This window comes from Prosopis cineraria, unplaced genomic scaffold (assembly GCF_029017545.1).
Source record: "Prosopis cineraria cultivar Desert tree isolate PC_DT_omini unplaced genomic scaffold, ASM2901754v1 PC4, whole genome shotgun sequence".
In the NCBI taxonomy this organism is placed as follows: Eukaryota; Viridiplantae; Streptophyta; class Magnoliopsida; order Fabales; family Fabaceae; genus Prosopis; species Prosopis cineraria.
Window position 1 is genome coordinate 9,867,807 of NW_026555335.1, and position 25,689 is coordinate 9,893,495.

General features: G+C 32.8%; 3 protein-coding genes across 3 annotated transcripts; all 3 read right to left on the bottom strand.

Annotated features, from left to right (window-relative positions):
* Positions 1–645: 645 nt before the first annotated feature.
* Positions 646–6,436, bottom strand: LOC129307882 (THO complex subunit 6). The gene is given in 15 exon segments (XM_054948821.1): positions 646–880; positions 1,024–1,140; positions 1,830–1,940; positions 2,462–2,574; positions 2,712–2,751; positions 3,303–3,383; positions 3,508–3,530; positions 3,533–3,560; positions 3,658–3,718; positions 4,850–4,854; positions 4,856–4,896; positions 5,479–5,555; positions 5,829–5,924; positions 6,016–6,047; positions 6,150–6,436. Coding segments are annotated over 15 exon segments (1,110 nt in total). The 5' UTR covers positions 6,345–6,436; the 3' UTR covers positions 646–790.
* Positions 6,437–21,470: 15,034 nt separating this feature from the next.
* Positions 21,471–22,443, bottom strand: LOC129307987 (auxin-binding protein ABP19a-like). The gene has a single exon (XM_054948941.1). The coding sequence runs from the start codon at positions 22,387–22,389 to the stop codon at positions 21,760–21,762; it is 630 nt and encodes a 209-aa protein (XP_054804916.1). The 5' UTR covers positions 22,390–22,443; the 3' UTR covers positions 21,471–21,759.
* Positions 22,444–23,615: 1,172 nt separating this feature from the next.
* LOC129307988 (auxin-binding protein ABP19a-like) lies at positions 23,616–24,681 on the bottom strand. Its single transcript, XM_054948942.1, has 2 exons — positions 24,134–24,681; positions 23,616–23,999 (listed from the first exon to the last, which is right to left on the bottom strand). The coding sequence occupies exons 1-2, from the start codon at positions 24,585–24,587 to the stop codon at positions 23,929–23,931; spliced, it is 525 nt and encodes a 174-aa protein (XP_054804917.1). The 5' UTR covers positions 24,588–24,681; the 3' UTR covers positions 23,616–23,928.
* Between the last annotated feature and the right edge of the window lie 1,008 nt (positions 24,682–25,689).

Genomic DNA, 25,689 nt, shown 5'->3' on the forward strand with positions numbered 1-25,689 from the left:
TTGTTGCATGCACCATATTGATTTTGTTAATTGCCATCGCTCGCATCGTTGTGAAAGAGTCTTTTTTTTTTTTTTTGGGTGGGCGTGGGGGCAGTCGGCTTGCATTGATGCTATTTTCCCCGTTTCTTTGCATTACATTAACCTTACGAGAAGAAGCAAAGAGAGACTAAAAGGAATAGTTAAGAAAGTCATTAATCAAGATTTTTAGGCTAATTGCTTATTGGAAGAGTTTTGAATAAGCACATTGTACTATTCACATTGCCAATCCCTTCAGTGACGTGAGGCTTTTGTTTTCGTTCTTCACATCAGATGAAAATTGCATTCATAATTTCTTTGTTTTGAGCTCGTTATCTGGATTTCTTTTTTAGGAGGTATAGTTAGCTGGATTCTGTTTCTAAAATAATGTATCGGAATATTACCATGAATTTAAATTTTATTATTAATGTAAGAACTTGTTGATGAAATATTTGTAAATATTTTATAAACGTTCTTTAAATTTAGAGACATATCTTGACTTTAATAATTCTCAAAACCCTATCTTGACTTATAATAATTCTCAAAACCCAACTCATACAAACTTTTTCCTACCAACAAAAAAAGACGCATGTTAAAATATGCATTTTACCATTAACTAAATCCACAAAATTGAAGGCAAGAATAATTCATAACTTTCCATTAAACGTAAACTTCTCCGGTCCATAAAATGCGCAGTAAGGAAAACTTCTCCCATTAACGAAAGAACCGCAGCCTACAAATATTCTTCAAGACAAAATACACCAAATAACTCCAGTTAAAGACTTCGGCAACGAAACGTACACATGTGACTTCCAAACTGGGAGATAACATCCACAAGAGAACCATAACCTCCAGCTGCCATGATCTGAGACAAATAAAATGTACCGATTAAGATTAATCACGACAATATCTGACATGGATATAAGGAGAGCTTCAGCGACAAGTCAATAACCTCAAAATGTATAGTGACTGAAAATGTTAACAATAGAAGATTAATCGAGACAATACCCCCGATGGATGCAAGGAGATAGAGAAGGATGATGGAGAAGCGCACTGTATTTGTGAAAGGATCACACCGTTCATGTCAAATCGATTAAGTAGAGGATCCGCACCGATTGCCAATATCTGACATGGATGTGCAAAGATTAACAGAATAGAAGAGCTATTGATGCAGTGAGAACTTGTACATATTATCAGCACCAACAAGTCATTGTTTACCAGAAGTTAACAGCAAATGCAAAAGAAGTCACACACCACAACATACCCTAGTAAAGTGATAATATGTTGGATATAAAGCATTGAAAGCTTTCCCATACATATCATAACCAAGTAAACTACTATTTGATATTTGAAAGAAAATTCACCTCCAAGTCAGGCCAAAGATATTGAAAAAAAGCATATAAATTCAATTCTATCATCAGTTCCAATAAACTCATGTTAACAAGGTTGTCCAAGTGGACCAACTTTCTTCAGCATGGAATGCAGATGGCCGGCATAAATCGACGCTTGCTGACAAGAATAAGGTGGGATTTGGGCAAATATCCACATGGGTTGCCGCCTTTATCTCCTAGTCAAGAAAACATTTGGGTGCTTGTCAAGCAACCAGACATGTTGCTAACCATTCACCTCAGCTTTTAATATTCAACACTGAAGAAAGTTAACTCGTATGAGTAACTATGATAACAAGAGGTCAACATAGTTACTCGCTTCTAACCCCAAGTCAATACTCAATAATCCATTCTTTTTCTATTGTCAAGCTTCTAGATTGTTGTCAAATAAAACATCTCAAGAGATAAAAGCAATCATCTACTCACTTGATTGTTGTCAAATAACATGTCCTGTACAGAAGCACGCGTTGGAATCTTTGATATGCACGCTGAAGCAGGCAGGTTCCAGAGTGATATATTCCGACCATAGCTACAGGCCTGTAAATGGTGAAGATACTCTAGTCCCTCAAATTACTCCCAACAACAACAAACTAAGAAGGTATATTAACATTTAAATCCAGGAAACTGTTTTAAAATGCATGTGTGCATTACGTTAACTTTTATCATGCCAACAGAAAAATGACACCTAAAACGTAATCATTTTTAATATGATACGTTCTGCATGATGACAAAGAAAAAAATATATTACCGAAGAGAATTATTTTTCTAGAAGTTCTTACGTATGTGACGAATGTTTTATCATTAGAAATTATGGTTGTCCTAAGGATAAAAGCTTGATGGTTGAAGCTAATAATAAGCTATTCTAATTTCCAAAAATAAATTGACGAAAAAGTTGTGACATTTCATCTTCATGAGTAGCTACCATATTGTCTGAAGCCAGAACATGCATTTCTTTTACCAGAATAACACGTGGAAAATATATAAATATACATGTGGGGTCATATCTAGGGAGGGAGGGAGCATGGAGATAATTTATAAAATAATAGATACGTTCTTACCAACCAGCTCTCACTTGCATCTAATGCAACACAACTAATCCATGAAACGTATCCTTTTGACTTCAAATCTTTTGCAGGATCAAACACTTTGATACACTTTCCACTTTTGCAATCTAGTGAACATGGTACATGAGCCACAAAAGTAAAAGGAATGCTATAAGAAAACTGCACAAATACAATCAGTAAACATTGATTTATCATGTGACTTTATTAGTTGCAATTATTGACGCAAGGAAAAAAATAATAATACCCCAAATTCGTGCAGTCCCATCCTCTGAACCTGTTATAATCTGAAGATTGTTCAGAAGGAACTTATAGTTAGACATATCTAAGGCCGCAACTTTTGGTGAAATATATCACATTTACCATGTACCATAGATAACATTCAATGGAAAAGAGTATTATCACTGACAAATGAGATATTGGCAACAAAGAAGGGATATTCATTTGATAAGCTTGGGTTTACAAAACATCAGTCCATATAACTTTCTGGCAGAAAAGTATTTAAGACTTCAGATTCCTCAACTAAAATTAAGTCTCCTTATCAGCGTACTGACAACTAGAAAAGACACGTCTTCTCAAACCATCTATAAGCGCTTCAACAAAACAAATTCGTATTCTATTACCAATACTATTTCTTTTACTAAGTTCCTCTTTGATAGTCTTCTATATGGTACTTGCACCTGTCAGTCTGTTGCCATCTCATTTTATTAGTTCTATATAGATTCACAGAAAAGTATGAAAAAAGTGAACCCTTGAAACATCAAGCAAAATAACTCCCAAAATTAGTTGATGCAAAGAGAAATTATCACTGCAAGTAAAAAAGTTAAAATCTCTATACCTGATTGGCTGAGTTTCGGGCAACTAAACAATGCAAGTAGTCCAAGTGCCCCTTAAATACAGTTTTCATTTTACCAGTAGCCTACAAACGTCAACATATATCAATCTAGTATCAAGACAGCTACTATTATAAATCAAATATCAAGAAAAAATACAACAATTTTAGATTAATATATATTAAATATTCACCTTCAAAGAATACATACCACATCCCAACAATATGCGCAGAATCACCAGAAGCAGTGAAAACAGATCCTTCCTAAAATTAGACAAGAAAATAAACACTAAATAAGTGAAGAACAAACAAAATAATTCTACAAATTGTCAAAACAAGAAAAGAAAAGAAAAATACAAACCTTAGTATCAACAGCAATAGCATTATTCTCAGGAATAGGTGAAAGGGCACCCCAAGGACCTCTGAAAAGACAACAATAAAATGAAATTTGGTATGGGAGGAAGTAGAACAAGGATGGGAAACATATAGCAGTCCAGAACATAAATTGGGCAGATAGAAAATGTTAATCAATCAGATAACCAGAACCTAATACTATACAATAAAACATGAGTTATCTTGAAAAACAACTTTTTTTTTTGTCCCGAGAAAAAGATTTAAAAACAGCATTGAATTATATAGAAACAGAACAGTAGAAGGCAGTGACAGAAATTTAGATGAAGTAAGGAAAGGAGGGAGAGTAGAAACTCAGTAACACTATTAAGATCTCAATTAATGTATGAGAAGTAAAAACTAATACCAATCCTTATGTTAGAGACTATAATAAAAACTATACATGGCTCATGGGTCTTAAATCAATAGCTTAAACTTCTGAATTTAAATTTGACATGGTACCAAAGCCTCTAAATAGGTGACCGAAAGTTTGAATCTTGCCACCCCCATTTTCTTAATCAAATCAAGGTTCAACACAGGATATGGTATGCCCTAGTATGTCCATAGCTCAACCCCAAGGGACTTTCACATGCAGGGACATGTGAGATTATATAAAACCATTGACTTAAGATTTTGAGCTGAAATAATATTGACACCTTAAATTGCTAAAAGATCCAAAAAAAAAAAAGAAAGGGAGAGAGAGAATTACAAATTCCTGAACAACGTCAAATTACTCATGGATACCCAAATCACAGTTTTCTTTCAATTTATTCACATACATACACTCAGACTCAAATTTACTTTTATGTATCCTATTCCTATTCCATTTCCCTCTCCAAAGTTATTGTCTATAGCTGTGTTATAGATTTTAAGGCAAGTTATAGCCGTGTTATAGCTGTAAAATGACTACATGAAGAAGATTCTGTTCATAAGTAGTATACAAGAAAAATTAAAAAACTAACAAATTAATAAAATTAAGGACTCTACTATTGTAATCAAAATATATGTACCAATACATATATATAATAAAATTTATAGCAAACCATACTATGCAGTATTCACAAGCCATGAACAATATAACTTATTTTTCGAACTTTATGTAAGGGAAAATGTGTCTAGTTACTAATATAGATGATTTAATCATATATGTTCTGCAAACTTACTTGTGTTTGAGGATTCACCAGCTCAAGCAAAGGCTTGATACCACTTCCTGCAAAAATGTGGGATGCCATGCATAAGACATTAGAGAAGCTACATTGTAAAAGAAAATCACATACTGATGAAAGATGCCCACTGTGAGACGAGAAACAAGAAAATATATAAATAGATATTAAAAAAAAACATAAGATCAATGAAGATACTGATGGAAGAGGCAATACTGGCATCAAATCATGTAGTAAATGAACATATAGCTATGTAGCTTCATGAATGTCAAAATAAGAATGTACAATGAATCATTTTAAGGAAAGTTCACATGCTGAATTCTGTCCCTTCACATAGACAATGTGCGAGTCAAACCTAAGGCGGGGTAATTCTTAACCCGCACCTAGTTTAGCTTGAACTTATATCCAGTCTCCTCTGTTATTTATTTTGCTTCAAGCTTACCGAGAGATATAAGTGAATAGACCACGTGAACAACTTTATAAACCCTAATTTCAGAACCTTTTAAATTGTTTACCGAGGAGATACCAAAAAAGAAACCTTTAAAGGATAAAGGAAAGGAAACCAATAACTCTATAACCAACTGGTCAGGCTTCAGGCTAATTCAATTTGCAAGAGTAAGATTTATTACCAGCCAAAGATGAAGAATCGTTTAATCCTACAAGTTCCTTCCATCTCCATCCTCGAATCCGACCATCATCACCACAACTGCATGACAAAGCCACTGTCATGAGGCGTGCCAAATGGTAAACAATCTAATCTAGATTAATATACGAGAAGATTAATGTGTCAGTGAATGCATGTACAAGCATATCAACTTACATGAGTTACTAGTTCATTAACACACATTCATATCAATCTGGGGCCGGGGACTATGCCACCATATGGATAATATGGGAAGTGAAAAGTTATCATGGTGTGTAGGGGCCAGGGAATAAGTGAAGTGAAAAAGACTTAAAGAGAGATCGGATGAATCTAAACCTCAATAACAGAGCATCTTCATCGTCCCGGTAAAATTTGACATCATAAGCAGGTCCATCGTGCCCTTGAAAGAAGCAAGTTGGTTCAGCAAACAATCTAGGCCAATTGCATCATATGCCACAACAAACTTCACTATAAGAACTCAATTGTCGGTGTGTATTAAGCAATTAATGGGATTTATACTCACTTTTGTGTCTTTATGTTGGTAAGACCAAACGGCTGCAACATACGGGTTCCACAATTAAGGAGGGGAAGACAGACAAGAATTCAAAAGGAAAAACAAAAGAATTAGAAAATAGAGTGGAAGAGAGGCAGACTGACGAGGTTAGAGATGATTGAAGGAATAGAATAAGAGGCGATGGATCCGTCGCTTGACGCAACAACGAGGGTATCAGCGTTCGGGTTTCGGGTAGGAGCCCAGGCGGTTCTAAAAATGGTTCGGGTTTCAATCTCCCTCTCCTTCAATATGACTTCCCTGTAAGCATTTTCGTCCCAGTGGGTAGCGTCTCCTCTCATTGCTGCAGTTCGAGCTTAGAGAAGTAGCTCCAGCAGTTTCAGTAAACTGTGTTAACTGTAAAAGCCGCAACAATAGAGGCGACCCTGCCAAAAGGAAAATTAATAATTAATCCCTAAAGTTTATCAAAATTCCTCGTTGATCGGTGAAGTTAAAAAAAATAAATAAATAAAAGCCAAAGGCTAATCCACACACTAACACAATGTCCGAAAGATTTTTTAGGAGGCAATGGAATGCAGAGGGATGATTAAAAGACCTAATCTATCATTTGTGAGTTTTTTTTTTTAAAGAAAGATGGAATGGTAAGGAAGGATTTTTAAAACTTTTTTTTTCTATTTATAATCCAATTTTTTTTATCCCCTCAAATTGGAGGTCAAGAATAAAGTGACACAATATAATTATTTCATTTATAAATTCCTCTCTAACTTTTTTCTTAATAAAAAAATCTCATCTGTTATTTTTATTCTCCAACTATTTTCCTCGCCTTTTGTTAGGGTTGCACATGGGTAAGGTCGGGCCAGTATCATCACCTATCTAGTGCCTAACCTAATGTGCAATTGAGTATTAGATTGGCCTAATTGACCTAAAAATATTTTTATAAGTATCTTTTAAACAATATATAAAAAGTTTTTCTTGACAAAAAATATTATTATTATTATTTAAAAATATTCTTCATAAAACTTATATTAGAATCAAAAGCAATTTTTAAAAGTTCAAATGAACAACAAATGTGAATTATTTTTAAGTAATAATAAGTTAAATATAAATTTTAAATTTTGAAAGAGATTTAAAAAATTGTAATAATAAAAAATGTCTAAAAGATCATAAAAATAGAATAATTTATGATAAATTTAATAAAAAATAATGCCATTAGATAAATATTATTCACAAGAAATTTTAAAACTTAAAAAAAAACTTGCACATGTTCAGGCAAGGCAAGATTTGACCCTTGACAATGTTTGGTGTAACATCTTAGATTTCAATTTTAAGAATTTTCAGTATTTTTAGAAGGGCATTTTGGACAAATTAGGTGAATTACTAATTAATAATGTTTTTGGAGAACTAATATAGTCATTGGATCCTTGAATAGCCATGAAAGAGGATTAGGTCGGAGTTTGAGTGGGTTGTGGCATGAAGAAAGGTTCAATACATGTGTGGACTTTCTATGTTATGCATTGTGGCGCACGTGCAAAATCTACACTTATCAAATTGTGATATTGATTTGGGTGTTGTGGGGCTGTGATATTGATTGTTCTTTAGTAATTATTGAACCCATTGGCTTTTATAAGGTCTTAGGAAGTTAAATCAAGCTTCTAAACCTAGATTTATGGGTTATATGTGATTTGAAATTTTTGAGTAAGGTTTGGATGAACTTAAAGTAGAAATTGAGAGATTAAGAGCAATATGGATAATAAAGTGATGTTATTTGAATATTTAGGTGTTAAATGGAACTAATGGAGTCTGTTGAAGAATTGATGAGGTTAAATTAAAGTTTTAGATATAATGGGTACCTGAAATTGTGTTAAAAATGGGATAATTAGTACGTGAATTGATGATTAAAAATTTAAATCTTGTAGATCAATTGTTGATCAAGCATTATGGTGTTAGTGAACACATGTGGAGCCATTGTTTGACCATAGTAACCATTTTAGTGACAAAAGGGTTAAGGTAATCAGATTGTCTAAAATCTCTATTTGTGTGTTTTGGATGGTCGTGTGATTACTTTAAAGCTAATGCTCTTGTTTTGTACTAGTATAGTATTAATATAAAATAATTATAATTTAGAAATCTTATTTGAAGTGGAATGGAAATTGTGTTTTGAATATTGAGAATTTGGAAAACTAAACCTTATATTCAAATATAATTATTTGCAAAATTCTATAGTTTTAGTGGAAACTTACTTGTTACTGATATGTGTGGAAATGATTAAATTGTGAAAATTATATGTTATAGCTATATGGAATCACTGAGCATATGTTTGGCATGATTATTGTAAGAGGGTGACAGTTTATCTTAGTGTATTGTTGGGAGACATTGTTTGAAAATTCATATGATACACTGGCACTGTAGAGGTCTCGGTGCTTATTATTATATTATTCATAAGTCTCAGTACTATGTGAGATAGATTGTGCATTGACACTCCTAACATTCAAAAGCGAGAAAATCTGTGGTCCATAGTGGGCAAAGGCAATCTTGGCTGGGGTTGCCTCCTACGAATAGTGAGCTTGAGCTAATCCAATCACATGGATTTGGTTCTATTGAGTTGTTAGCTTACAAATTCAATCAGAAGATATAAAGATGGTATAAAGTGGTGTGTTAATCATACATATCATTTTATAACCATATGTATGTTTGTGTAGCTTGTTATGCATTTCATATGCCACTTCACATGTGCACTATTTATTCGCACACATGAGTTGTTTAGTTAGACTATTTGGTTAGTAAGTCCTCGACTTACCTCATGGTTACATTTTCATGTGAGAGCTCTAATAGAGGTAAAGGGAAGGAAGGTGTGACCTAACATAGAGGGGACTGGCCGGTGTTTTTATAGTCCTTTCTATTTCTTTTGGTTTTATAATGAATGAATTATGCATATGCCAACTTAGGAATCATACGTGATTTTAAGAAGCACTTGCATGAATTTTATTGTAAACTGTGGGTATCTTGGCTTGGGAGGTTGTATGTGTTTGCAATGGCCGTGAGAGGTTAAGATATTAGTGTAAGTATTATTTTATGAGGGATTATGTGTTGGATTAGCCATTTGGAGGATTATAATATGTTTATTATCACTTTTTGGATTTATACTAAATTGTGATTTGGATGGCCAATCTATGTTTGGAATGTTGTTGTGGTGGTTTAAATGTATGAATAAGTTGTTTGTGGTCCATTTGAGTCGGTTTAATAACCTAATGCCAAAATAAGTTGTAAGGTTTGGACACCCTTGAGTGTGTTATGATTTAAAATGAATCATTTTGGATTCAAGTGTCCAACTTTTTAATGGTTGGTTATTTGGGTATGGGATTAATAGTAATAGCCAGAGGGCTTGAAAAAGCTATGTGTGAATACTTAAAATGCTCAAATCGAACGTCAGATGGTGAAATTGCATTCTCAGGGAGTTGATTTAGAGTGTTGTTATGACAGTGGCCTACTGTTATGACAGTAAGTGCGAACCATAGCGCATGACAGTCACCCAATGGAGGGTAAGGCTTGTGCTGCGATGAATGGGCCAGTTTTTGGAAAATTTTTAGATCTTCCTGATTGCTTTCAAGTGCTGTTTGATTTCTATGCTTTCGTCATCATGTTTAAATTGTTTTAAACTTTAGTTTGAGTTCAAATATCATTTAAAAGGTTTCTTGGGATCTCAACTTTTTAATTAAATCCAAGTTATCATAACGGCGTTCCATGTCTAATGCTTTGTGTGTTTGGTAATGTTAAGGTAGGCATTACACCTAGCCCTATGTGCTCAAATGCTTCAAGTAGGGGGTTAACTAGGCATTCAAGCATAGTGCACAGCCTACCTCCCACCATATCTCTCTTGCTCTTGCCATTTCTCGCTCTCTCATGTCTTTCAACACTATGAATGTGTTGTGTTTTCCTCTTGTGCAACATGAATATTTGCTTGAATAGCTTTGTTACTCTTTCAATTTTTATTCTTAATTTTTGAGTATCTTGTTTGACAATTAATTTTAACAATTATTATTTTTTATTGCATGAATATTATAATTATTTAATAGGTATTATTATTATTTTTAAATTTAGTCATATGGGTAATATCAAAAGAAAAAAAAATTTAAACTGTTCTATTCCATTTATTTTATATAACTCTCAAATAATGGTCATGTAAAACCATTCCTTTCCATCATAAGGAAAATTTTGTTCTATTTCACTTTGCTCCACTACATTCTGTTCCATTCCTAAAGGAAAATAGTCAAATGGCAAGTGCCACTTGAGAAAGTAAATTCTCATTATTTAAATAAATAATTGAGAGTTTGAATTATAATTGTCATGTATGTAATAATTTAATTAGTAGGGGTCTACTTTTTATCCTCGATAACCAATACTTTAAAGAATGGAGTTTGCTCCATGTGCTTACTAAAAAAAAAAAAAAATCAAATGTAACATTCTCTTTGCCTAGATCAATAAGTGAAAAATTGATACACCTAAGAGATGACCGTTTATATTCATATAATTAGTGTTCATATACAAGACCATGGGAATCCACAGGCAAGTAAGACCATTGCCTAAGGCCCCCCAAAAAACCTAAATATTTTTAGTATAAGATTTGGAGGAGGAATACATATCTTTTCTCTTAAAACCACCCATACCAATTGTGGTTTTTCGATCGTGCGTGCATGATAATAAAATTGTTACTTACTTTAAACTTTTAATTCATTAAGGAAAAATTACACACTTGACCCAAAGTATATTATATTTTCAAGCCTAAATCTTCTCTATATTTTGATAAAGGTCCTATGGGCTTATATTGGGCTCAATCCACTAAGAGTGGATTATCCAACATCCCCACTCACACTTAGTAAAGAATATATATTAATCTTATTCCTTTCTCTTTCCTCTTTCATACTATATGCTTTGCTATGATCGTATAGGCTTAACGTCTTCATTTTCGGATGTTCATAATAGGAATCCTACTAAAGACCAGCATAAATAACCATATAATTTAATTTATTCTTAATTGAATTTGTGCTTTAATGTCCTAGATTTACTAATATACACTTTTCTCATGATGACTAATCTAATCCCTCTTAAGTTATCTAAGACTTAAATAGTCTTTCTTATATGCGTAGTATCCACACTTATAAATCAATAAATTGTTTCATAAGGGACATGTCTTGAATATGAGCATAGACGTGCATATTTAAGGTAATCTTCCTTTCACCCATATACCACTTTGATAGGAGATAATCGCTTCCCTAACATGATACCTTTAGGTCACATCAATCATGACCATAAGATGTATATTAAAGTAGCAGATACTATGACATATCTTCATGATAATGTCAAAGTCAAAAGACATCATTGAAATAATTTTTTCTTTTTAGGACTTATATAGCAATGAAGCAGGGATTTATTCACTTGCTTCCCATTGCAATTCTTAAGCATATGTGGTATGAAACACACGTTGTGGTATTACTCTTGCTTGTAAAAGCATATGTTATTTTCATTTATTATTAACACCATAGAAACTTAAGTTCGGATACTCACTATACCTAAACCTAAATTTTTCTATTCTATTGATCTCACATGATGTCAATTTAAAAGAATTTATTGTTTAGCCACAGGCATCATAAATATGGGGATTCATGACTCAATCTAAGTATACTTATGGATCTCATCTCGACTTTCTCTTTAATTGAGGCGACATATGATTTGTGTTTCTTCTCTATCATATCAACACTTCTGTTGCATTGCTGGTGAACACAAACATCTCGACTTTGATTTGAATGTCAAAGGCAGTTGCTTATGTGAGAGAGTCAACCTTATCAACCTATATGACATACTAGACATCGTATATTCTCGAGTGCACATATATGGAAGTAATGAAAAATTCTTATTAATATAAGCAAAATATTACATCAAGTTTATCTTTTTACAATCTAGATGTGTCAAGAGCCCGTACATGTTTCTCAAATATCTCCTTAGCTATGGGTTTTGTTAGGGGATCTGTTATCATACATTTCATGGAAATGTATTGAACAGTGATAACTATTTACGCTATATAATCACCTACAAAGTTGTATTTGACGTTTATATGTTTGGTTTTGTTGTAGTACTTAGGATCTTTGGTACAGGCTATGGTTGCAGTGCTGTCACAATGAATTAAAACTGAATTTGTACTTTCATTTCCAAATCCAAGATGTTCTAAAAATTATCTTTAGCCATATAGCCTCTTGCACTGCTACAGTGCATGCTACAAACTTGGCTTCCATAGAGTGTAGGGTAATGCATATCTACTTCTTGCTGCTCCAACAAATGGCTCTATTATTTAGCAAGAAAGTGTAACCTGAAGTTAATCTTTGTTCATCTTCATCTCTGTCTAAATCCACATCGGAGTATTCTATCAGGCGTAGATCACTCCCTTGGTAATATAGTGCATAGTCAATAATATCCTTTAAGTATCTTTAAAGCCTCTTTATAGCCTTTAATGTCCTTCACTGGGGTTGGATTGATAGCGACTTATAAGTCCTATGGCATAGTAGATGTCTGGTCTTGTACACATCATTATGTACATTAGACTTTGCATTAGCATATGGAACTCTTTCCATCTTTTTTTCAGTTATCTTAGTTTTAGGACCCATATCAAGACTAAGCTTTACACCTAAAGCTACTGAGGTATCTATGGGTTTATAATTTTTCATATTAAAATGCTCAAGAATTTTCCTTATATAATTCTTTTGTGAAAGAGAAGGGAGCTTCTTAAAGCAATTTCTTTGGATTTTAACTCCAAGAATGTATTTTGCTTCATCCATGTCCTTCATTTCAAAATTTAATGAAAGCCATTCTTTAGTAGCGATTATTAAATCTAGACTATTTTTGGCTAGTAAAATATCATCCACATAAAGAGATAATATTACGAAGTTCTCATTGAACCTCTTAATGTAAACATAGTGGTCTTCCTCAATCATTTGAAAGTCATATGAGGTTATTGCTTTGTGAAACCTCATATAGTCTATACATTGATTTATTTAATTTATATACTTTATCTTCTTTTCCTTTTTCAATGAAACCTAAAGGTTCTTGCATATAGATTTCTTCATTTAGATCATCGTTTAGAAAAGTAATTTTTACATTCATTTAGTGCAACCTAACTCTAGACTATTTACTATTACCTGAATCAATCTAATAGAATTGAAATGTATAACAGGAGAAAAAGTATCGTCATAATCTATTCCCTGTTGTTGTGTATACCCCTTCACTACTAAGCGGGCCTTATATTTATCAATTGATTAATTCACTTTTCTTTTGATTTTGAGAATCCACTTATTCCCAATAGCCTTTTAGCCACGTGATAAATCAACTAATTTTCATACTTAATTGATCCTCATGGAATCCATTTATTCTTTCATTGCTTTCTTCCAATTATCCTTAGCAAGTCCTAATAAAGCTTCATTTACAAAATGTGGCTCATCATCATCTTGAAGAATTATCATTAATACTTCACCTTTAATTTGGAAGCGTCTTTTTGGTACACTCTCTCTATTACTTTTTTAAAGTGAGGCTTCTTCTGAATTTTGATTCTTTTTGGGTCTTCTAGCAGACCTTTTAGAGTTCCCACTTAGATTAGCAATTTATGATGATTTAGCCCTATTTATTTGTTCTATATTATGTAGCTCTCGTGTCTCATAAAGAGATATAGTTTGGTCAATTTCTCCCCTGCTAGGAAACTCATTGTTTAAAAATATGGTATTCTTAGATTCAATTTTAGTTATAGTTCCATTATCGTTTTCACTAATGAAAACATAACCCTTTGATTACTTAGAGTATCTTATAAAGATAGATTTCTTTCCTCTTGGACCTAAGTTTTCATATTTATAGAAATCATTATGGATATATGTAGCTAACCCCCATGGTCTTAGGGTATTTAAATCTAGTATGCATTTTGTCTATAATTCATAGGATATGGAAGTAATTGATTTTGAGGGCACACGAATGAGTATAAAGGTTGTAGTTAGTAAAGCATCCCCCGAATACGAGATTGGAAGATTTGCTTCTGCCATCATTGACCTAACCATATCTAAAAGAGTTCTATTTCTTCTTTTAATAACTTTATTTTGTTGTGGAATGCCAGAAATAGTTAGTTGTCTAATTATTCCTTTTTCTTCACAGAGTTCTTTAAATTATCAGACAAGTATTCACATTCTTGATCAGTTCATAATGCTTTAATTTTACTATCTATTTGATTTTCAACCTTATTAATGTATTGTTTAAAGCACTTAAAAGCTTTATACTTTTGTGATATCAAAAAGACATAACCAAGACATGAAAAATCATCGATAAAGGTAATAAAATACCAAGCTCTATGTTATTCCTTTACACTCCTAGGACCACATATATCAGAATGGATTAATTGCAACGGATTTTTAGTCCTAATACCTTTACCAAAAGGTTTTCTTGTTGCTTTACCAGCTAGACAATTTTCACACAAGGACATTTTCATGTTTGTTATTAAACCTAGCATTCCTTCTTTAGCTAGTTTAATCATTCTATTCTAATTAATATGCCCTAGTCTAGCATGCTAGATATTCATATCAATGTTATTGGAAGATGTGGTAAAGCAATCATGAAAATAAATTTTGTCAACAATATTCATAATAAAGAACTTTTTTGAAAGAAAAGTACAACCATAAAAGGTTAAACTGTATGTAATGTCAGCAACCTTATCAAAAAAATTAACTACAAACCCAAATTCTAAAAGGCAAGTAATAAAAATTAAGTTTTGTCGGATGTCTGGTGCATGTAAAATATCATGAAAAATTAAGGTTTTGCCACCTTGCAAGATCAACTTGCAAGTTATAATGCCTTTCATCTCAATCCTTGTGTTGTTGCTAACATAAAGCCACTTGCTTTGATTTGGCAACCGACGATATTCTAGGAAAGATCTACAATCCTTGCTTACGTGGTCTATGGAACCTAAGTCTACAATCCAAGAAAAGAAAACAGTTTTCATTAGAAAAACATTAATAGAAATATAAGAAAAATATGAATTCACATAATCCACAAGTACTTGATTTGCTCAGGACAATCCTTTACAAACTGGCCCATTTTTTGATAGGCAAAACATGTGACCTTTTTAAGGTTAATTCTCTTTTTGCTGCTCTTCTTTCCCTTCTTCTTGAAAGATTATTTGTCTTTCTTTACCTTAGGGCCACTCTTGTTACCCTTCTTGGGCTTAGCATTTGAAGGACCACCTTTCTCGATAAGGTAAACCTGTCCAGGTGATTTGTAAGCCTCCAGATATTCAGCCTTTAGCTCCAGATGCTTAGCAACATTGTTAAAGTTAATGATGTTTTTATTATGGGTTAAGTTAGCCTTTGTATGCTCTCAGCTGGTTGGGAGTGATCTGATTACAACCTTTACTTGTTGTTTATCATATAGATCGTGCTGGCTTCCTTAAGTTCATGGATTGTGTTGGCTATCTCCCTAAGGTGCTATCACATAGGAGTATTCAACTTTAGCTTATATCAAACTTAATTGTCAGCCTTCTCAATTTAGTGATTGAGGTACTACCAAACTTCTCTTTTATGGCGTCCTACATGGCTTGAGTATTGGAGTACTTTTCAAATTCACACATCAGATTGTCTGTCATAACACTTAAAAGTGTTATTCGTGCGATATTATTTTTTCGTTTTCATGCCATAAATGCCTCTTGGTGTTTCCTATGTTGAGCTGAGTTTCTTACCTCAGGCTTGGCCATGACCATAGTTAGTGGCTTAACAACATCTTGTTCTTTCAAAATACATGGCACTTACGGTGCTATATATCCTAGTTATCCTTGTTTAACTTGTCGCCCTTATTCAACTCAACAATAATACTTTTTTTTGCCATTCTTAGTTCTAAGACGAAACTATCCCACATTAATAGTTTTCTATATTAAATAAAGAATAAAATACTTATGAAAAACATACAGCGTCTTATATTTTTATTATGTTTTATTAAAATGATAACAATACTATTAGGTCAACAATTTAGAGGCTACGTTTGTATCTCCTATTATATTGATTCTAATAAAATCACTATCATCTATGAAGAGTTTTACAAATATTTTTATAATTGTTATATAGCTCTTAAATGACTTATCATTTTAAAGCTCCCACTCAAACAAAGTATTTATAAAGTAATAAAAAATATTAAAAAATAACATGCTTCATATATATCATAAATCATCTAGGTCTTAAAACAATACAACATAACTAAAAGTAGATTATGGAAAAATAGAAAAATACTTAAGGTAAAGACCTAAAAAGACAACTCTTAATTATGTCTTTATATTTTTCTTGTACTTTCATCCCCTTAATGGCTTTATTCTATAGAAGATTTCTCGAGCACGACTTGTTTTGCTTGTTATGTTGCACAACTTTCTTGAGTTGTTTGAAATTTTTTTCTGTAACCAGGGCTTGTTCTTCTTTTGTTATGATATGCTCTTACCATTGGAGAAATTTGATATAGCTTTTTAATCTTTTAACTTCTCTCTTTGCAATATTTATGATCACTAAAGGTGTGAAAGGTTGTTCCACATCTTTATCTTTGTCTTGAAAATTTTTATCACCCTCTAATTCATATTTTGGTCCCTGCATCATGCACACCTCTTTAAGTCCTTCCAACACATTTTTGAGATAAATATTAGGATACTTTTTAGGATCAGAATCCTCACTTTGAGGTTTATACTCCTCCTCCTCTTCAAAGAGTTTTAGGTTGGAATTCTCACTAAGAGGCTCATAATCTAGCTCATTCAAATACTCAATGCTAACAAAATAATTTTATGAGTTATCAATGCTGTCAGAAGACTCTTGCTTCATATTTTCCTAAAAAACTAAAAAAATATGAAATTTTTAAAATGATTAAACTTCTAAAATGCATTGAATGATTCAAAAAATAAATTCCTATTTTGTCTCAAATATAAGTAAATAGCATATCACAGTGAAGATATCAAATTTAAGAATTTTTTTAAGACAAATCATGTCACAATCTGAATCCCTACATGCCTTCACGAGCCTCGAGAAGATATTTAGATTAAAAAATTTTAAAAAACAAAAAAAAATCCACTCTCAGAGGAGGTGCGTGCATGACACGCGGCGCCTTCTCGTGATTCGGTGATGACACACACCAGTTTATTGTGCTCTACACACTAGCAGCTTGATGGTAGGGTCCATCTCATGCAGTAGAGCCTTCATGTGGGTCCCACGTGCCATGTGTCCTAAATAAATAAATAAATAAATATACTTTAAAAAATTCAAATTATATATATTATTTATATTTTTAAGCTAGGTTGGGTTTCTATACTCGACCTATGGACCCAATATCATTTCTTTTTTTTTTTTTTGTGATTTAGGCTAAGCCCAATTAAACCTAAATTTTTTTTAATGGTCTAGGTTCACAGCCTAGAACCAAACCAGCATCTTTTTTTTTTAAGAAACGACACATCAAAACGACATGTCATTTGGAAGAGGATAGAAATGACGTGTTGTTTTTGTCTTCTTGAACCTCCTGCCAGGTTAGTTTGACTTAGTTCCTCTGGCTAGTTAGGTCTGTTGGACTCAAAACTTTTGGAGGCCATATCTCCTCCATTCGATCTCCGTTTTGCATGTTCTTGGTGTCATTTTCTTTATTTTTTTTTTGAGTTCTATATGTTTATGCAATCCATTTATCCAAAAAACTTCATTTTCAAATACTCAATATTTTGGTTTGTTTATGTTGTAACTTTCGGCACTTTAGATTGCATATAGAACATGTATAGCCTTATATGAAACACTTATATAAACCAAGAAACATATAAATATGTTTATTTAACGAGATTAATGATAAAAAATGGATAAAGGAAGATTATGTGAAAAGAGAAGTGAAAATAAAACTGGTAGATTTGCATGTATATGGATAAGCAAATTAGTATATGTTTTTCAAACACAGGAAACACAGCCCAAGAAAACTAGGCTCTAATACCAATATAAGATTTGGAGGAGGAATACATACTTTTTCTCTTAAAACCACCCATAACAGTTGTGGTTTTTCGGTCTTGCGTGCGTGATAGTAAAACTGTTCCCTCTTCTGAACTTTTAAATCATTAAGGAAAAATTGCACACTTATCCTAAAGTATATTGCATTTTCAAACCCAAATCTTTTTATATTTCAATAAAAATCTCATGGGCTCGTGTTGGGCCCAATTCACTAAGAGTGAATTACCCAACATTTAGTATGTATAGATTAAATAGATATATTTGTATCATTATGTAATAAATGCCAAGTGAAAAAAATAAAGCTCCAATTCTTTCTCCCATTGAAAAACTTTCCATATTCTTAAAATAATATTTAATTATTGGATTGGCCCCAACTTAGCCATTAATTATTATTTATTGTCTTTCTACAATTATTTATTCTCTTTCTACAATTTCTATTTTGACATCATCATGTCTAACTCTTTCTCACTTTTCATCTTCACTCTTCCATTTTTCCTCCTCTTTTCGTTTCTATTCTAAAGCCTTAAAAAAGCATTGGTCATCATACACCTCTTTTGTTGCAATCTTTGTTTATATTTTCAAATCCAACCAAAACATTGGAGCATACATCATTAAGTAGAGGCTTTGTGTTTTCGTCTATATACTACTCGCTATCTGATGTGTTTGTTCCTTTTTAATCCAAGCTTTGTTTTGTAAAATACAAACTACTTAATGTTTAATTTTTTTTATTATTTTGTGGCAAACAATGTCAAATAGAAAGCACAAGGATTGATAAATTATTATATATTAAGTCTCTTTACTTGTTTTGTCTTGAGCCTCAAAGTTCCTTGACATAGCCCTTTGTCCATAAAATGGGTTTAAAAGACAGTCCAATTAATATAATTACTTATTTCTTTGCGCATGCAATTGAAAGTCACAATTCAATCTTTATGTAGATCACTAATATCTTTAATCATATTAGTCATTTTGGTTACGTGGAGAAAAATCTTTTTGTATAAGCCTAGAAGCTTTAATGAAATTGTTATATATTTTGATTTCTTACATGGCATTGGACTCAATAATACTTTAAATCATTCAAGATTTTTATAATTTAGAGTGATCAATATAGAGGCAATAAGTTTATTGGAGAATTCATTGATCCAATATAAATCTCATTGTTATCACATAAGCAGCTTTTATAAGTGGTTTCACCTATTTAGTTAACTAGTTGATGGCTCAACATCAAGCTTAAGCTAACTAGGTAGGGGAGGCATTCATCTATTATTTGTAACATTGTTATTACCTTGACGAAAGCAACGTCTACATACATCGTGGTTGTTGATGGTAAGATAATTGTTGTTGAATTCTTTATGATTTAAATGACTCCTATCACATCATAGATCATCTACAAGTCCAAAACATCAATATTAACATGAATATAAAATTAAAAAATGAATAATGTATTTACAAAAAGTAATAAACATTCTTGCTTATTTTAAGTTTTACTCATCTGATTCTATTTATTGGACAAAGAGAAAAAAATTAGTTCTATTTATAAGACATTTATCAATTTTCAACACTCATTTTTACATTCTTTTCCTTTATTAAATGCTTTAAATAAAATATTGTAATGAGATTTAAGAATATTTATTAGAAGTAAAGGTGAAAACTTATTAAATTTTAAGATAAAGTTAATGAGATTTAAAGTTTTTCTCAATATTTGTGAAACATGTTGGAAGTGACTTATAAATAAGATCAAACAAAGTATATATTAATAAAGGTTAAGGTGTAATTTTGGTCTTAAACTATTCTCGGAGGAGCAATATTGTCTCTAAACTATTCATTATAGCAATGTTACCCCTAAAACAATCAAATCAGAGCAATGTTTCCCGTGCCGTTTAAACGTCTGTTATTGTAGATAGTAAGATCCACTTTTCATGAGTTAAGGTATTATTTTACCCCTAAAGTATTCTTAGAAGAGCAATGTTGCTCTCACCATTTAAAAATCATAAAATTAAATAAAAATAATATTATAATAATATTAAATAAAATAATATTAATTGCATATATAAATATAAAATTATAATAATATCAAATAAAAATAATATTAAATGTATATATAAAAATAAATATAAGAAAAAATATAAATTATAATTTTATAACTTGTCAAACATAAGTGAATCTTGGTTAAATTATATGAGTAGACTCAAAAGTATTTGCATATGTACCTATAACTATTGATGGGAGCTGTCATTAACTACTCGATTTGGACAAAAAAAATTGTTTTCATGATTAAGATGAATTGGATAAAAGTTAAGCCGGTATTAAGTCAGAAATTGAAGTTGAATTGTGAATCGAAGTGGTTTTCAAAAATTGAATGATTCTAAATATAATATTAAAAAAGCTTAAAAAATTTTAAAAATTCAAAAATTAGATCCTATTAAAAGCCAACTTTATTTTGAACAATTCACATGTATAAAATAATTTGAGACTATTTTTTTTTATAAAAATGCCAATAGCTATAGGTATAAATGTAAATACTTTTGACTCTACTTATGTCTAATTTAACCAAGATCCACTTATATTTTACAAGTTATAAAATTATAGTTTATATTTTTTCTTATATATATTTTATATATACATTTAATATTATTTTTATTTAATGTTATTATAATTTTTTTATATATACATTTAATATTATTTTATTTAATATTATTATAATTTTATTTTTATTTAATTTTATAATTTTTAAAGATGAAGGCAACATTGCCCCTCTGAGAATAGTTTAGGGGTGAAATTGCAAACTCATGAAAAATGGATCCACCAGCTACAGTACGAACGTTTAAATAGCGAGGGCAACATTATTCCGATTTGATTAGTTTAAGGGTAACATTGCTACGATGAATAGTTTAGGGGCAACATTGCTCCTTCAAAAATAATTTAAGGGTAAAATTGCACTTTAACTCTATTAATAATGCACAAAATTTACTCTAGAAAATGTTAAAAACGTATAGATAAATATACTATTCATATAAGTAATAAACAATCTTGTATTAGACCAATTGGTCTATAAATATGATCTTAATATTTGAGTTAGACCATAAGTAAATATTGGCCTATCTTTCCAAATTTCACACACATGATATAAGCTATAAATGTCAAAGATTTATTTTATTTTAACAATCTAGCTAATCTAATAAGATATGCAGTTACTTCACCCTAAGCTTCCAAAAGAAGCTTTTAGCATCTTCTCAAAAGTCAAAAGTATTGATTAAGGTGCTTGATGTTATCACTTGGTAATAAATTTTTCCCAAGCAGTGCCTGGTCCAAAATGTGGAAGTTAAGGTTTGAATTACTAAAGCTTGCAAATGCTTGAGCTAGAACCACATTAGACTACATAAGTTATATATTACTCAAACCTTAACGACATTGCTCAAGAAGAATCCAGTACAAGGCTGATTAATCTGAAATTAAAAACCAAAGTCAGGATGTTGAATGAGAATCCAATTAACAAAAGAGATACTCTCGACCTTTCTCTCATCAGGACAATAGTTGAACACATCCTTGACCACTGGAAACAAAACACACAAGAACCACATCAGACTGCCACTTTTATCACTTGTCCTACGATCACTTCTCAAGAAAAATCATCTGCTTACTATCCTGATTAATCTAAAATGAAAGTTAAATCTAACAAAAGAGACACTCTTGAGACTCCTACAAGGACAGCACTCTCCTAATAATACTCTTAATTTTTGCCTCCTAGAACACCCTTGAGCTTCTTCACCTGCTCAGGATCGAGGAAAGTGGTGCCCGATATAATTGGAGTGGGCAAGTCACTCTTGAACAATGCGAAATCAAGAATTTGGAGGCCAGGATTCGCACTACTGAATGACGCAATAGCCTGAGCCAAAGAGCCACCTGCATTGATCTGGAAGTGAAGCAAGCCTTGTGGAAACACCATAGCATCCCCCTTCTTGAGATTTCTGATAAAGACTGTGTTATCAGACGCAATGAAGCCGGCACAGATTGACCCTTGCACAACAACAAGTGCTTCCGAAGCTCCAGGATGTGTGTGCATTGGTATAACTCCATCCTTGTCCAAGTCTAAACGACCCAAGGAAATTCCAAGACCATTGAGGCCGGGAAATTGAGCATCGAACGCCGGTGTCACCGCGGCTTTTATAATGTTTGAGGTGTTACCTTTAACACCTAGGCCATGGAATACAAAATCATCCACAGTGGCCTTTGAAGGGCTCTTGCAAGAATATCCTGAAGGGTTGTTAGGAGCAGCATAATCTGCAACACAGAAATCTAGAACAGAAGCTTGAGAGTAGGAGGAGAGAACGCAAAAGATGAAGATAATGGGGAGAATCATCTTTATTTTAGCTGGATGTTGCTTAATTTCCTTTTGTTCCCTTAGGGTGTGTATGTGGTAAAGGGTGTGGATGATCTTATATAAGAAGGGACTGCGAGTTAATTTCTTTACCATTGCTTTTGAGTTACTGAAGAAGGTAAGATTTTTCATCTGCATGCATGATAAAGACAGATTTTGAATTGGGATGCCCGTGAATGTCAACTTTTTGGAAGTTTTCTCTGACAACAAGAAGAAGCCTATTTTTCCTTTAAAATCATTGGGATAGGAATCTTCTCTGGCATGTTCTACTGCCAAAAGTTGGACCTCGATTGTCTGCAATCAATCAATAATTGCACCGACCGTTTTAAATTGATTTCAGCCGTTGATTTAATCTTCTATTCGCAGCATGGCATCATATGTCCAGGTTTATACATGTTTATCTTATATCCTTCTTATCATCAATTTCCTCTGTATTCGACATGTTCATATCAAAACCATTCCTCCATGCATATTCGTTCCCATCAAGACCTTTGCCTCAGATGAAAGTTCACATTGGGGTGCTATTTCTTTCAGGCGGGGGGAAGACGACGACATGAGGCAGGCTGTGAATAAAGAGTATTATTTATTTATTTTGATATGCCGTGAAGAAAGAGATTGAATCAACAATTGAAGTCGAATGACTGTAGACAATCAGGTCCTAAATTTTTCTTCAAGTGTCTTGCCACACATTGTTGTGAAAACTTGATCATTGGAAACTAACATCTTGGAAGTTAACTTTTCACTTTTGCATGAATTGACAAGCACTGAAGTATCTATATTTATGCAGAACTAGGTAAAGAGACCATGTATACTGGTAAGATGGTGTGAGTTGTGTCTTCCCTGATCAATTCTGTCACCAGTTTCATCTAATGGCTTTTCATAGTCGTAGAAGGTTATGTCATTTTCCTACAGATAAAAGGTTATCCTAAGAAAATGCAGAATGAGATTAATTTTATTAGATATGTGTCTTTTAAATTGTATTTCGTCTTTAAGTTTAGAATGAGGGAAATGTCTAACCAACAAGGATGTCTAGATGTGCCTTTTGAACCATAAATTTGAAACGCAAGGATTTCATTTTGAAACTTCAAATAATGGGTTCATAACTTTTTATTGAGGCTGGTTCATGGTGGGATGAACATTAATTAAATCTTTCTGTTGCGAATTAACTCATTCTGGAACACAAAATCCATTCATAAACCCATAATTCATAGTATCATAACAATGAGCATTCATTAATTAAAAATGTCCGAGTTCAAGATACAGTAGATAATGTCCCATTTCAGACGCATTAAGACAATGACCACACATTTATTCCTCTGGCAGCATAATTTTCTGAACCTGGAAATCACTGACTTTTACAAATACTCGACAATTGGTAACAATAAACAAGAAGCACGTCAGACTACTCTTCTATTACTTGAGCTACCAACACTTCTCAACAAGAATACCTTTATTACAAACCCGACCAATCTAAAAATGAAAACCAAGGTGTGAAATCAATCTAACAGCAGACACACTCTCTTATGAGGACAGCAATCTCCCGTTATTTACTGTTAATTTTTGCCTCCAAGAACACCCTTGAGCTTCTTCACCTGAGCAACATCAAGAAAAGTGGTTAATGCTATCAGTGGAGTGGGCAAATCACTCTTGAACAGCGCGAAATCAAGAATTTGGAGGCCAGGATTTGCACTACTGAAGCTCACAAAAGCCACGGCCATAGTCTCACCAGCATTGATCTGGAAGTGAAGTAATCCTTGTGGAAACACCATAGTGTCTCCCTTCTGGAGGGTTTTAAGGTATACAGTGTTATCAGATGAAACAAAACCCGTAGTGATTGACCCTGTCAGAACAACAAGTGCTTCTGAGGCTCCAGGATGTGTGTGAATTGGTATAACTCCACCCTTGTCCAAGTCCAAACGAGCCAAGGAAAGTCCAAGGCCATTGAGACCGGGAAATTGAGCATCGAATGCTGGTGTCACTGCAGCTTTTATAATGTTTGAGGTGTTACCTGCAACGCCTAGGCCATGGAATACAAAATCATCCACTGTGACCTTTGAAGGCTTCTTGCAAGAATATCCTGCAGGGCTGTTGGGAGCTGCGTAATCTGCAACACAGAAATCTAGAACAGAAGCTTGGGAGGAGGAGAGGAGGCAAAAGATGAAGATAATGGGGAGAATCATTTTCACCTAGCAGTACTTCTGCTGAAGTTTTTTCTTAGGTTGTATCTGGTAAGAAGTTTGAAAGGCGAAATATATAAGGAAGGGCCGATGAACTTTTAACTATCAGTACTATGATATATAGATAAGATATTTCTTATGTCTGCATGGAAACGACAGAATTTGTGCTGCAATTCACGTGAATGTCAAGTTTGGAAGTTTTCTACATGATACCAACAAGAAGCCTCTTTTTATTCTGAATCACAAGGACAGGAATCTTCCCCCGTATGTTCTACTGCCAAAGATATCTTTCTTTGAGTGTCTAACACTCTTTGATTGGCAATGCAAAACATGGCAGTGGAGATTTATTGTATTATAAAAGAAACTTAGAAATCAAAACATAGATGCTTACACTTATGATCTTTCAATTTTGTACCTGATGTAACTCTCATTAGCTAATTAATAAGAATGCATTTCAAGATTCAACCCACCATATTCTTATAAATAGCACTGGGAATTATTTAAGCTAGCCATGTATACATATATATATTGAAAACTAAATAGAAATAGAAGAATTTTTGTATTTGTAGCATTACAACTTATTTTATCATACTCTTCCCCACTCTTTGATGCGTTCTCACTTTTTTTGAGTTTCCTCAGGTAATGTTTATTCTACTACATGCCCTTGGAATTCAACACATGAAGTTCCTTAAATATAATGTCTATCCTATTCTTGATTATAGAAATATAACATGTAAACCTTCTACAGTGAAATTCCTGAATAGGGATGGAGGATCAGTATTCACATGTATTCAGTAAATAAATTCCATAGGAAATGTCAAAGACCCCCCCGGGGGGGGGGGGGGAGAAAAACATGGATGGTGGTCCACAAAAGCACATGACGAGAGAATATGAAGGCATAAGAAGACGTTTTGAGACAGCTAGAAGGGCCATCTCTGCAAGTCAGACACACTACGCAGAATCCAAGGACATATATTTGTGGTGATCTCAAATTCCCTATACGTGAAGGAACTTAGGTTTTCACTGAAGATTAAAAAAAAAAAAAAAGAGCCAGCTTTTTCTGTCCCTTCATCAAGAAAATCTTTCCCAGATTATCTCTCTAAAA